The sequence below is a fragment of the Lissotriton vulgaris genome, chromosome 6, assembly GCF_964263255.1.
Source record: "Lissotriton vulgaris chromosome 6, aLisVul1.2, whole genome shotgun sequence".
In the NCBI taxonomy this organism is placed as follows: domain Eukaryota; kingdom Metazoa; phylum Chordata; class Amphibia; order Caudata; family Salamandridae; genus Lissotriton; species Lissotriton vulgaris.
The window spans coordinates 1,782,267,090-1,782,282,241 of record NC_141694.1 but is presented as its reverse complement, the minus strand read 5'-3'; the positions used below and the strand labels follow the sequence as shown (position 1 = coordinate 1,782,282,241).

Genomic DNA, 15,152 nt, shown 5'->3' with positions numbered 1-15,152 from the left:
GTTACTGGGGCAGTTTTGCAGTGGTGCTGAAATATTGGCCCCAGAAACAAAAGCAGCAGTGTACACTTGCTCATTCTCCACCCCCCCCCCCCCCCCCACACCCCAGCCCTCCGCGTGGTTTCCCATTCTAGCCCTGGTTGTAGTGGTGGAAGAGGCTGCACTAGTGATTTGTCTAACCTAGCTATCAGCTCTATGTGTGACATTTCTTAGAGAAGCTCTGAAGCCACTGAACTTATCGTCTGATACCGTTTTTAACTGGCATACCTGTTGGCAGGGCCGGACTGGAAACCAAAACCGGCCCTGGCAAAGTGCTCGGCCGCCCCCCTGGGGGGGTTTGGGGGTGCGACCGAGCTCTTTGCTGGGGCCGGTTTTTGGCCGATTTTGTTACAGGGCCGATTTTGCAGCTATGCTGCAAAAACGGCCCTGTAACAAAAACGGCCCCCCAGGGGCCAAAACCGGCCCCCACCCTTGCGGCCCACCGGGGGATTGCCCGGTGCCCACAACGGCCAGTCCGGGCCTGCCTGTTGGTGACTTCCCATTTCTTTTTGCTGGACCATATTTGGCCTTTTTGACTTTTTGCATGTGTATTTGTTCATTTCTAAACTACTGACTAGTATGTTGCTTTTAGAGCATCACTAGCACTTTGTCTGTGATCCCATTGCACTGGCTATTTCATAAAGTAGAACCAGCGGGGCGGCTGTGGTTTCTCCAGCTTTGAATTTGATTAGTTGTCCTTAACCAAAATAAATAGTGCTCCTTTTTTAAGAATCGCCTCATTGCACCTTACTAACAACAAAATCATTTTATTGACTATTTTGTCTGAATTTTTTCTGCACTTGGCACTTTAGTGGACTAAGTTCGCATGGGAGTTGAGAGCTGCTTGTGGTATTGATTCATTGTGTTGTACTATGATTTTAGAGCAGTGGTATTGGCTTTTTCAAAAATATTGTTATGGTTTTAAATAACGACACCATAAAGACTATCTATCTATCTATCTATCTATCTTGGGGGCCATTTTGCCCAATCAATCAATCAATCAATCAATCAAAGCATTTATATAGCGCGCTACTCACCCGGAGGGTCTCAAGGCGCTAGGGGAGTGGGGTACGCTACTGCTCGAACAGCCAGGTCTTGAGCTGCTTCCTGAAGGCGAGGTGGTCCTGGGTCAGGCGGAGGTGGGTCGGGAGGGAGTTCCAAGTCTTGGCGGCGAGGTAGTTGAAGGACCTTCCCCCTGATGTGGCTCTTCGGATGCGGGGGATGGCGGCGAGGGCGTGGCCGGTCGATCGAAGCTGGCGTTTGGGAGCGTAGAAGTTGAGGCGGCTGTTGAGGTATCCTGGACCTTGGTTGTGTAGGGCTTTGTGTGCGTGGGTGAGGAGACGGAAGGTGATTCTCTTGCTGACCGGGAACCAGTGCAGTTCTCTCAGGTGTCCGGAGATGTGGTTGCGGCGGGGGATGTCCAGGATGAGTCGTGCTGAGGCGTTCTGGATCCGCTGGAGTCTCTTCTGGAGTTTGGCGGTGGTTCTGGCGTAGAGGGAGTTGCCGTAGTCCAGACGGCTGATGACGAGGGCCTGGGTGACCGTCTTCCTGGTCTCGGTGGGGATCCGCCGGAAGATCTTCCGTAGCATGCGCAGGATGTTGAAGCACGACGAGGAGACGGCGTTGACTTGTCTGGTCATGGAGAGGGAGGAGTCCAGGATGAAGCCCAGGTTGCGTGCGTGGTCTGATGGTTTGGTTTGGGTGCGCTGCCTAAGGCGGGGGGCCACCAGGAGTCTTCCCAGGCGGAGGGTGAAGATCCCAGGATGAGGACTTCCGTCTTGTCCGAGTTCAGTTTCAGGCGGCTCATCTTCATCCATTCGGCTACCTCTTTCATCCCTTCGTGTAGGTTGGCTCTGGCAGTGGCGGGCTCGTTGGTGAGGGAGAGGATCAGCTGGGTGCCGTCGGCGTAGGAGATGATGTTGAGGTTGTGCTGGCGTGCGATGGCTGCGAGGGGGCTCATGTAGATGTTGAAGAGGGTAGGGCTGAGCGAGGAGCCTTGAGGAACGCCGCAGATGACTTCAGTGGCTTCTGATCTGAACGGGGGGAGGCGGACTCTCTGTGTCCTTCTGGCGAGGAAGGAGATGATCCACTCCAGTGCCTTCTCCTGGATTCCGACGTTGCTGAGGCGCTGCACTAGAAAGTATATTGAAATACACAGAGATCAGGAAAATGTAGAAATAAGGTCCAAGCTTTGAGGTGATTGCGAGAAGGCACAGGCTGTGACGTATGGATCCCTACCCATAAGAGTCATGTTTCAGCCCAATATGACCGCCCCTCCCTGATCCTCTAAGGCTTATACTATGCCACCTATGTTGAACAACGCATTGTATACATTAAATTCACTCCGGATTATGAATGGAAATGTACACTGGTGGTAGCAGAGGTCAACCTTGCGTGCTTTTGATGAACATTGTCTTGTTTTCAGCTTCCGCCTGTGGGGAGAACCTCGCTAAGGCAGGCGGAGTATCTTTGTCGTGGGACGCTTGTATCCAAGTGTGGTTCGACGAGAACAAGGACTTCAAGTACGGCACTGGTGCAACACGAGAAGGGGCAACGGTTGGCCATTACACCCAGGTAATGTGTTTCACCAGCCCTATATTCTGTATTTCATTAGAAGCACACCAATATACAATATAAAAATAGATATGATAGGGTTTAAGGAACAAAGGGGCATATTTACAAGCCCGTGTCACCACAGGAGCAACTTTTAGTGACGTTCCTGTGGCGATATGTGCTCCGGCTTATTTACAAGGCAGCTCTAAGCCACTTAACGCTGCCTTGTAAATAAGGCCCCCTTTCACGCTGTAAGTAGCATGAAAGGGGAGGGCAATGGGTGTTGTGGTGGGCGTTCCACTGCACCACCCATTGATTTTGACACTGCCCCCTATTTACAAGGGCAGTGTAAATAGGAGGCAGCTGCAAAAGTAAGACCAGGGAAAACCTGGTCTTAAACAGGCAAAACGAGGAAAAATGTATCATCTCTCCTTGTTTTTGCTGTTTTCATGTATGCTTTATTGTGCCGCACACATAGAAATAGCAAAAGCCCATTGATTGTTTCAGTGCAGGGAGGTGTCCCTTCCTGCACAAAAACAATCTTCCTCTCAATGCAGACACTCACGCACTATGGTGCAAGTGTGCCTGCGTTGACGCTAGGCTCCTAAATTTAGGGAGAAACATAGGGCTGAACCATATTGTTGTAAATATGGAACAGCCCTGTGTTTCAGAACTGGCGTAGGGTGGCGTTAAACCAGGAAGGCTAACACAACACTCCGCCCCTTCATTGTGAATACGCCCCAAAGTTTTAGACCTCATGTAGAACTTTGGGTGTGTCAGTGCATATTACTGAGGAACAGCACACCATTGATGGATAGACTTTTCTTAATTAAAAACCACTCCAAGCTAATGTATGGAAAATGTGCATGTGTAAGCAGTCCAATAAAAAGTGTACAAAAATGTTTCCGTGTTAGAGCTAATATTCGTTTTTAATAGATGCTCCCAGGTCAGATCAGAGGTTAGTTAATCTAATTTATAATGAACACTGGCATACAGCACCAAATTTCCAACACTGCAGTCACCTGTGTGGAGCAGTCTTCTTTGACAATAATGACTGTACTCTGACATCTAATTAGAACATAAACCAGCTAGAAACAAATGTGTACCGATCACCCTGCCGCCACATGTTACAACCAGGTGTTAGTCAGAGCATCAAGTAGGTGTTCCAAGGGGAAACATCATTTACCACGAAGGCATTACCACTACTCACGTTTACCACGTGACACTTACCACGCAGGGTGCCTTCCACGCAGGGTACCTTCCACGACGTCTTTACCACGGGCTAGGGGGAGACGTGGTATTCCTTGAAGTCGATCTGCGTGGGCATGAGGGGGCAGAGGGAGGGGGGGGGCTCGGAGGGGGGCTGGGGGGGGTCTCCCCCCCCAAAAATAACAAGCAGGTTACTTTAACAAAAAAACGAACATAAATTTAAAAGAAAGAGGAAAGAGCCTCCCCCAAAGACGTGCCGTGTACGTCAAAAAAGCAGTCCTTTTTTTATTTTGGTATACGTGTTTTGACGCTTGTTTCAAAGGAGGATGGAAGTAAGGGCTCGTGGAGAAAGACGTGAAGGTAAGACGTTTCTACTCGTAGTACAATGCTACGTTGTAAATACCAGCGTGGTAAAGCCACTTGCGAGGTAAAATTCGCGTGGTAAAGCCATGCGTGGTAACTGAAATCGTGGTATAATCATATATTCGTTCCAAGGCCAGTATACTCACTGCATGTTAAATGCCAAACTAAATGTCAGAAAGGCCATGAAATATGAGAATAAACATTCATTCACTTGACATATTTATTGTTGATATCCTGAAGTGGGAGGGGGCAGAGGTGTCATTACAGTGGTGGCTGGCATCTACAGGGAGGTGGGGGAGGGCACACACGTGCAAAAAAAAAGTACAAATGTATAAAAATAAATGGGAGGGCACAAATACAATTCAAATATGTTAAAATGAATTTATCTCACTACAGGACCGCCTCACTCCAGATCTCGTCACAACTGTTGTGCAGGCCCCAGCAAATCCCTTGACCAATCATGGCGCTTCTCTCACCAGCGTGAGATCAGACCCTTGAGTGGAGGGAGCAGCCTGTCTCGGCGCTCCACAGTGCTCTGGCAGCGTGCACTTGCACTAACCCAGCTGTCTTTAGACTTCAGGGTTTTGAGGTTTCAAAGGGCGCATGTCTGGCTGTCTGTCACATGACAGCCAGCCAAAGGTGCACTTTGAAAAGTGCACATACAGCCCACCCTCCTTCCTGCTGCTGCTCACACTAAGCACAGCCCTGGCCTGACTCTCTGTTTGGGACAGCAGGCTGAAAAATCAAATGGTAATGACTTATTTTTTATCTCGTGGCTCGGAGGCATTTAAGTGGGGTGACGCTCCTCCGCTCCAACAGAGGAGCTTCCCCTGTGTCATTAGTCCCAAGGCCTGTGCTTTGGGCCCGCACCTGTGCTGTAAAGGTTTATTTATAGATTTTCAGGCAAAGTTGCACTATTTATTAATGACAAGCCGGCTAACATGGTTAATACCACAAGATGACACCAGAAGCTGCATCTCCTTTTACTTTCCCAGTAGGACATTTTTAAGTCAGGCATTACAAAATTCCTTTTGATTTTACTAAAATGAAATGAATAATATACTTTCTGCCCTCTTTCAGCCAGACCTCTCCACCCATTGGTCTATTGTTGTGTCATTCACATTTTTCTATTACAGCATACAGCGTGGGCCAATGGGTGAGCCCAATTCAGCCACTGCATAACTTCACTGTGAGTGACTAAATTCTGTCCTATCACAAGGAGCAAATCGACACACAACGTAGCTTCATTCGATGACTTTTAGCCCGTTTTTTGTTTCTTTTTTAGATTGATGACGGCTGGTAGCTTCCCCAACAAGGAAGGTTTGCAATAACTATGACAAAACACAATTAGCATTGCTAAAGCCAGAAGGCAGGCATCCAAGGCCTGACTTATTGGTTTTGTCAATGCTTCTTTTGTTTTAGGTCTGACCTTTTGATTTCAATAAAATTATATGTATAATATGATCACTTAAAAGGCCTTTCATCTAGACCTCATCATCTATTGATCTGCTATTGTGCCATTCACATTTCTCTTCTGGCCACTAGAGCCACAGGGGATGGGGCACTGGTTCAGAACACTTCAGCCACTGGCTTGCTTCATTGTGAGCAATGATATTCTGCCTCTCAGAAGGACACATACACACACAAAGTACTTATCTTAAGACTACTATGGCAGTATGTTCTCTTAACTCTTCCCCTGCTGGTGACGGAACCACTCCGTCATCAGCCGTGGTCGAGCTGTGCTGATGACGGAGCGGTTCCATCACGGCCTGCTCGGCACCCCTGCGCGGCACAGATTCCGCGCCTGCGCTGAGCATTCCATTGAGCAGGCGGGGCCGTGACCGAACCGCTCTGTCATGAGCACAGCGCAACCGCGGCTGGTGACGGAGCGGTTCCGTCACCAGCATGGGTGCGCCGCGCGGCCCCCCGCCCCCTTAGCACTGCGGCGGAATAGCCGCCGCAGTGAAGGGGTTAAAGACAAAACATACTTTTACTTTTACACAGTTTTTTTTTTTAGATTGATACGGGCCCAGCAGCTTTCTCAACAATGAAGTTTTGCAATAACTATGTCTAAACAAAACAAGCAATTACAAAGCCAAAAGGCTGACACCCAGTGCACAAACGCATTGGCTTCGCCAATGCTTGTTTTATTCTTGTTTTATGTTAGGTCTAGTGTTAGCCAAGAAATGTACTTTTTAAAAATGTTTCATTTATATGTTTACTTAGAGGGACATTTATACATCCCTTTTCATCCATTGGTCTGTTATTGTGTCACTCACATCTTCCACTAACTTCGGCATAATGTATGAGGCAGTGGTTGAGTCCACTTCAGCCACTGGGTAGGTTAACTCTTAGGGCCTGATTCTGATGCGGTTAAGAAATCTTCCAGATCTAATCGGTTTGGAAATGGCTCCCGACCAACTGTGATCAGGAGAGTCCGACCGACCAAGTATGATGCATCCGGATGCTTCTAGATACGATTTGGTTGGACTCCCATTCACTTCTATGGAAGCATATCTTTCTAACCGCATAGTAATCTGGCCATTGTTCGGGAAGACACGTTCCCGATCCAATTTGGAAGGAGCAAATGCCGTTAGGATGCCTTTCTAACCACATTGTAATCGGGCCCTAGGTGGGAATGCTTACCTAAACAGATCAGAATCAGGCCCTATGCGTGAGAAACTAATCCTTTTGGCACTGATCTACCCCATTTATTTTGACCGATACTGGTGGTAATTAATACTGACCATGCCCTGGGTTCTGCTAACAAGACCCAGGGCCAGTGCTCCGATAAAATATATATGCTAATTAGGTTTAATTAGAATGGGTACTGACAACCTACCTGTAAGTCCCTAGTATATGGCAGGGCATGTAGGTTTAGAGGCCCAGTAGATTTAATTCACTAAAGTGTGCACTGCTGTGTTGCCTGCTGTAATTTTAAAAGTCAGCCCGGCTTTGCAAGCTGCTTTTAAATTAAAATTGTATGCAAATTCGACTTTGAATTTAAAGGTTCTTCCAAAGTATTAATGTAATGTAATGTGTCTTGTAAAGCGCACTGCTGCCCTGAGGCGTCGTGGCGCCGTAGATCACTGGGGAACCCGTCCTGGCTATCCGTGTGAGATGGTCCCTACTGGGTATCTCCAAGGTGAAACCAGGCATCCCCGGCGAATGTGGGGGGCCGTTGTAGAGATGAGGCAAGCTAATGCCCAGAGTTGCTGAGTGTGATCCCTGGTTAGAGTAGGCACCGAGGCAAGAATTATCGAGTCCGCTGATCCTGGTCCACAACCCTGCCGCATCGGGAATTGAACCCTGGTCCCAGGCCGTTCTTCGCTTCCAGGTCTGCCGCCTCTAACCAGTGAGCCACACCACTCCACTTCAGCGAAGTCCTTTTGTGAAGTACAACAATCTAACTCCGCACACTTGAATGCCGGTGGAGAAGGGGAGTTGATGAAAAAACTGGACTGGTTCGGTTGAAAGGATGGCCACTTTCATTGATGGAGAGAATGGCCTGGTATACTGTTTAATTACCTTATTTTACATATATGTCCCCCCTAAGGTCTACCAGAGGTGCCCACAGGGTAGAGTCCCTTGTAAAAATAAGCAGCAACATTTTAAAAGATGTTTTAAGGGTCCCATGTCAAAATAAGCAGCAACACTTTAAAAGATGTTTTATATGCCCTGGTGAGGGGAAAACTACCAATTTTGATTTTGCCCATTGTATCTTTTTAGCTCCATACGCTAACGTGGGAATACTGTAATAAAGTATAACTATTGACATGATTGAGCTAAAATATTATTTCAAGGACTTAAAAGTAGGTCTGGGCGAAGCTGGCATAGTTGCTCTATGCGGAGCTACACGGAGTTGGGCAAAAACTCCACTTCTCCACCCCCCTCAATAAATATTTTTAAAATTAAAATGAAGGTAAAAATTAAACACACCTACCTTTATCGCGGCGTCTCCAGGCTGCCCTCCTCCTCCTCGCCGCGCTCTCTTTTGCAAACTGAAACCCCTATGTCAGATGTACGTTGTGCGCAGTCCTACCATGACGTACGTCTGGCATAGGGGATTCTCCAGGATAGACCACGAGGAGGAGGAGGAGGGCAGCCCGGAGACACAGCGATAAAGGTAAGTGTGTTTTTACCTTCATTTTTCTTTTTCTTTTAAAAATATTTATTGAGGCGGGTGGAGACGGAGGGGGTCCGGGGCTGAACTCCACTCCGGAGTCGGAGTTTTGCATAAACTTCAAGTTCTCAGCGGAACGCGGTGTATGTGAAAATCTGCAATCTCCGCCAGCGGAGAAGAGTTCTCTGCCCACACCAACTTAAAAGATAAGTAATGATAAATTCAACTTGCCATTTGTGAATTTATCATAACTAGTGTAGGAAATGTATAGAACTTTCTTTTCTGTCAGCTAAAATCTAGCCTTCTAGCAGCCTCTCCTGATTGGCCAGCCCTTGACAGGATTTTCCAAATTTATCTGATGAGCTGATAAGTGGCCTGCATATAGACAAGGGATCTCTGGTGGGGTAGAGCTGCAGCAGCAAAGAGCGGGCCAGGAAGGGGGCTGGGTAAATAACTGGTCTTCAAAATGAGCAGGACAGTGAGGATGAAAGCCAGGCCTATCCCCTATTTCTATAACTTTCAGATCGATGGTAGCCCCAGGAAAGGAATTCGTGGAGGTCAGTTTTGGGAGTGTTAAGGGAAATGAGCCACACCAGTAGGTTGGTTTAGCCAGATCTTAACCCCAAGGAGAAAGTATTTCCATCTTGAATTTTACTGTGTAGTGCTTTTTGGGAAAAGAATATGCTATCACCCCACAACACTCGATAAATATGGGAGAGCTGCATAGCAACTCAGATTTCCTGCCTGAAAATACAAGAAGTAGGACTGCCCTGTTGGAGCCCTGGCCTACACCAATAGAACTGCACTCTGAATTTAATTTTATTTATTTTTGACATTTATACAGCGCTCTGTTACCCGTAGGTGTCCTGGCGCTAAATATCACTCCTTGGACAATGTTGGGTCGGAAATTAATTGGTAAACAGCCAAGTCTTCAGCGCCCTTTTAAAGGGCATAAAGTCAGTAAACACTCTAAGAGCCAGGGCAGGGCATTCCAGACCTTGGTAGCGCCCAGAACGAAACTTCTGCCTCCACAGCGTGCTCTCCTAATGCGAGGTACTGCAATCAACCTTACATCAGCAGATCTGACCTTTTGATTTCAATAAAATTATATGTATAATATGATCACTTAAAAGGCCTTTCATCTAGACCTCATCATCTATTGATCTGCTATTGTGCCATTCACATTTATCTTCTGGCCACTAGAGCCACAGGGGATGGGGCACTGGTTCAGAACACTTCAGCCACTGGCTTGCTTCATTGTGAGCAATGATATTCTGCCTCTCAGAAGGACACATACACACACAAAGTAGTTATCTTAAGACTACTATGGCAGTATGTTCTCTTAACTCTTCCCCTGCTGGTGACGGAAACACTCCGTCATCAGCCGTGGTCGAGCTGTGCTGATGACGGAGCGGTTCCATCACGGCCTGCTCGGCACACCTGCGCGGCACAGATTCCGCGCCTGCGCTGAGCGTTCCATTGAGCAGGCGGGGCCGTGACCGAACCGCTCTGTCATGAGCACAGCACAACCGCGGCTGGTGACAGAGCGGTTCCGTCACCAGCATGGGTGCGCCGCGCGCCCCCCCCCGCCCCCTTAGCACTGCGGCGGAATAGCCGCCGCAGTGAAGGGGTTAAAGACAAAACATACTTTTACTTTTACACAGTTTTTTTTTTTAGATTGATACGGGCCCAGCAGCTTTCTCAACAATGAAGTTTTGCAATAACTATGTCTAAACAAAACAAGCAATTACAAAGCCAAAAGGCTGACACCCAGTGCACAAACGCATTGGCTTCGCCAATGCTTGTTTTATTCTTGTTTTATGTTAGGTCTAGTGTTAGCCAAGAAATGTACTTTTTAAAAATGTTTCATTTATATGTTTACTTAGAGGGACATTTATACATCCCTTTTCATCCATTGGTCTGTTATTGTGTCACTCACATCTTCCACTAACTTCGGCATAATGTATGAGGCAGTGGTTGAGTCCACTTCAGCCACTGGGTAGGTTAACTCTTAGGGCCTGATTCTGATGCGGTTAAGAAATCTTCCAGATCTAATCGGTTTGGAAATGGCTCCCGACCAACTGTGATCAGGAGAGTCCGACCGACCAAGTATGATGCATCCGGATGCTTCTAGATACGATTTGGTTGGACTCCCATTCACTTCTATGGAAGCATATCTTTCTAACCGCATAGTAATCTGGCCATTGTTTGGGAAGACACGTTCCCGATCCAATTTGGAAGGAGCAAATGCCGTTAGGATGCCTTTCTAACCACATTGTAATCGGGCCCTAGGTGGGAATGCTTACCTAAACAGATCAGAATCAGGCCCTATGTGTGAGAAACGAATCCTTTTGGCACTGATCTACCCCATTTATTTTGACCGATACTGGTGGTAATTAATACTGACCATGCCCTGGGTTCTGCTAACAAGACCCAGGGCCAGTGCTCCGATAAAATATATATGCTAATTAGGTTTAATTAGAATGGGTACTGACAACCTACCTGTAAGTCCCTAGTATATGGCAGGGCATGTAGGTTTAGAGGCCCAGTAGATTTAATACACTAAAGTGTGCACTGATGTGTTGCCTGCTGTAATTTTAAAAGTCAGCCCGGCTTTGCAAGCTGCTTTTAAATTAAAATTGTATGCAAATTCGACTTTGAATTTAAAGGTTCTTCCAAAGTATTAATGTAATGTAATGTGTCTTGTAAAGCGCACTGCTGCCCTGAGGCGTCGTAGATCACTGGGGAACCCGTCCTGGCTATCCGTGTGAGATGGTCCCTACTGGGTATCTCCAAGGTGAAACCAGGCATCCCCGGCGAATGTGGGGGGCCGTTGTAGAGATGAGGCAAGCTAATGCCCAGAGTTGCCGAGTGTGATCCCTGGTTAGAGTATGCACCGAGGCAAGAATTATCGAGTCCGCTGACCCTGGTCCACAACCCTGCCGCATCGGGAATTGAACCCTGGTCCCAGGCCGTTCTTCGCTTCCAGGTCTGCCGCCTCTAACCAGTGAGCCACACCACTCCACTTCAGCGAAGTCCTTTTGTGAAGTACAACAATCTAACTCCGCACACTTGAATGCCCGTGGAGAAGGGGAGTTGATGAAAAAACTGGACTGGTTCGGTTGAATGGATGGCCACTTTCATTGATGGAGAGAATGGCCTGGTATACTGTTTAATTACCTTATTTTACATATATGTCCCCCCTAAGGTCTACCAGAGGTGCCCACAGGGTAGAGTCCCTTGTAAAAATAAGCAGCAACATTTTAAAAGATGTTTTAAGGGTCCCATGTCAAAATAAGCAGCAACACTTTAAAAGATGTTTTATATGCCCTGGTGAGGGGAAAACTACCAATTTTGATTTTGCCCATTGTATCTTTTTAGCTCCATACGCTAACGTGGGAATACTGTAATAAAGTATAACTATTGACATGATTGAGCTAAAATAATATTTCAAGGACTTAAAAGTAGGTCTGAGCGAAGCTGGCATAGTTGCTCTATGCGGAGCTACACGGAGTTGGGCAAAAACTCCACTTCTCCACCCCCCTCAATAAATATTTTTAAAATTAAAATGAAGGAAAAAATTAAACACACCTACCTTTATCGCGGCGTCTCCAGGCTGCCCTCCTCCTCCTTGCCGCGCTCTCTTTTGCAAACTGAAACCCCTATGTCAGATGTACGTTGTGCGCAGTCCTACCATGACGTACGTCTGGCATAGGGGATTCTCCAGGATAGACCACGAGGAGGAGGAGGAGGGCAGCCCGGAGACACAGCGATAAAGGTAAGTGTGTTTTTACCTTCATTTTTCTTTTTCTTTTAAAAATATTTATTGAGGCGGGTGGAGACGGAGGGGGTCCGGGGCTGAACTCCACTCCGGAGTCGGAGTTTGCATAAACTTCAAGTTCTCAGCGGAACGCGGTGTATGTGAAAATCTGCAATCTCCGCCAGCGGAGAAGAGTTCTCTGCCCACACCAACTTAAAAGATAAGTAATGATAAATTCAACTTGCCATTTGTGAATTTATCATAACTAGTGCAGAAAATGTATAGAACTTTCTTTTCTGTCAGCTAAAATTCAGCCTTCTAGCAGCCTCTCCTGATTGGCCAGCCCTTGACAGGATTTTCCAAATTTATCTGATGAGCTGATAAGTGGCCTGCATATAGACAAGGGATATCTGGTGGGCTAGAGCTTCAGCTGCAAAGAGCGGGCCAGGAAGGGGCTGGGTAAATAACTGGTCTTCAAAATGAGCAGGACAGTGAGGATGAAAGCCAGGCCTATCCCCTATTTCTATAACTTTCAGATCGATGGTAGCCCCAGGAAAGGAATTCGTGGAGGTCAGTTTTGGGAGTGTTAAGGGAAATGAGCCACACCAGTAGGATGGTTTAGCCAGATCTTAACCCCAAGGAGAAAGTATTTCTATCTTGAATTTTACAGTGTAGTGCTTTTTGGGAAAAGAATATGCTATCACCCCACAACACTCGAAAAATATGGGAGAGCTGCATAGCAACTCAGATTTCATGCCTGAAAATACAAGAAGTAGGACTGCCCTGTTGGAGCCCTAGTCTACACCAATAGAACTGCACTCTGAATTTTATTTTATTTATTTATTTTTGACATTTATACAGCGCTCTGTTACCCGTAGGTGTCCTGGCGCTAAATATCACTCCTTGGGCAATGTCGGGTCGAAAATTAATTGGTAAACAGCCAAGTCTTCAGCGCCCTTCTAAAGGACATAAGGTCAGTAATCATTCTAAGAGCCAGGGCAGGGCATTCCAGACCTTGGTAGCGCCCAGAACGAAACTTCTGCCTCCACAGCGTGCTCTCCTAATGCGAGGTACTGCAATCAACCCTACATCAGCAGATCTGATTGGGCGATACCAATAGAAGTGCTGCCAAAGGAATGATGGCCCTAGGCCTCGTAAGGCCTTGAATACCAGGCACAGTGCTTTAAACAAGATCCGCTTTCACACCGAGAGCCAATGAAGTTTGGCCAACTCCTGGGACATGGGGACGTATTTTGGGAGGTCCAGAATAAGCCGGGCTGCAGCATTCTGCAGAACCTGCAATTTGTTTAATATGCCCTGTTGGGCGTTAAGAAACAGACTGTTGCAATAATCAAGCCGCTCCAAGACCAGAGTAGTAACCACTGTTTTTCTGCCATTTCCTGGGATAAATGGCAGAATCTTACAAATGCAGAAAAGCAATGGAGGAGGACAGCGCGTTGACCTGGGATCGAAAGGTAAGCTGATCATCGATCAACACCCCCAAGTTTTTAACTTTGGATACGGGGGTGGGACCATTACCCATTCGCACCGGCCACCAGTTTCGACTCCAGAAGTTCACATTTGAGCCAAACACTATGACTTCTGTTTTGGCTGAATTCAATTTAAGACAGTTTACAGCCATCCAGTTTCCGGCGCCAGCATGCAGTCCTGAAATTTCCTGTCTACTCCTTCTTTCTCAGGTAACAAGGACACCACAATCTGGGTGTCATCAGCATAGGAGGTAAGATCAAAGCCGGAAGCCTGGATTACTGGGGCCAATGAGCTAACATATATATTAAATAGCGTGGGGCTCAAGGAGGAGCCCTGCGGAACCCCACATGGTAAGACGAAGGGTTTCGATTCAAATTCGCCTAAGGCCACACTCTGAACTCTGCTGGAAAGGAATGCTTTGAATATGTTGAGCACATTTCCTTGTACTCCGCATGCCTTCAAGCGGTCGAGCAAAATCACATGGTGGACCATGTCGAAGGCCGCGGAGAGGTCCAAAAACAATAGCGCGGCCCTGCCTCCCGCATCGGTCACCGCTCTAATCTCCTCCGTTGTTTTGATTAGGGCGGAATCCGTGCTATGGCTAGCTCTGAAACCGTGTTGGGAGGGATACAGTGCATGAGTGGCCATGAGAAACAAGCTCAATTGGGTGTTCATCACTTTTTTCTATTAATTTGGCTGGTACAGGGAGCCTCGCTATGGGGCGATAATTGTTTGGATCCCTGAAGTCCAAATTTGATTTTTTTAATAAGGGCAGAATTGAGGCATGTTTCCAGCAGGACAGAAAGCCTCCTGTCAAGAACATATTATTAAACACAGTCACCAATGATGTAGCTATTGGACCTGGAGCCAGTTTAATCACAGCAACTGGGCAAGGATCTGATGGGGAACCTGATCTTGCCTCTTGAAGTAAACGCATAATTTCATCAACATTTACCTGGGAAAAACACTCCAGTTTTACCCCTGCGGTAACCTCTGCTGTGTTTTCTGGCGTGTTCGCCGGGCAGATTGGCATATCTAAACCGGAGAAAGCTTTAAAAACTGTCTCTACTTTACCTAAGAAGAATTTGGCTAGTTCCTCACATAGTGCAGGGTTGGCGGGTGTAACTGCAGGTAAAGGGGCGGCCAAAGTGGAAACCGTTATAAGCAATTCCTTCGCTGAGTTCTTGGCGAGTTTTATGGGATTAGTGTAATAGTCGTGTTTTGACATGGGGCGAGAGTGGCACAGGCCTTTTCAACCCAGCTTGTATATGCAAGGGCCGCCGCCTCAACCTCTAATGGGAGTGGATCTTTAGAAGAGAGCAGGAGATCCTCAAGCGCTCGCCCCTCAACCTTATTCCAGGCCCTACAGGGCATGGCAGATTTGGACGGACATCCTCTGCTTTGAGGCTTCAGCACTGAAATAGCGAATAACACTACCATGTGGCCCGACCAAGTGACCGGAATTGTTTTTGTGAACTCTAAGGTTGGATGGTTAGAGAAAATACCATCCAAAGTATGGCCTGCATTGTGCGTGGGTCCCTTCACCAATTGTGTCAGGTCAGCGCCATCCATCAATTCAATAAGTGCTTTAGTATCAGCATCCATGAGGTTTTCCAA

The 15,152-nt window shown here is 47.1% G+C and overlaps 1 protein-coding gene across 1 annotated transcript in view; it reads left to right on the top strand.

Moving 5' to 3' along the window:
- The window catches only part of LOC147709477 (cysteine-rich secretory protein 2-like), a 310,503-nt gene that overhangs the window by 151,474 nt on the left and 143,877 nt on the right, over nt 1–15,152 (top strand). Inside the window, exon 4 of the mRNA XM_086925500.1 lies at nt 2,462–2,610. Coding sequence (XP_086781626.1) covers nt 2,462–2,610 — 149 coding nt within the window. The remainder of the gene's footprint in view (nt 1–2,461; nt 2,611–15,152) is intronic.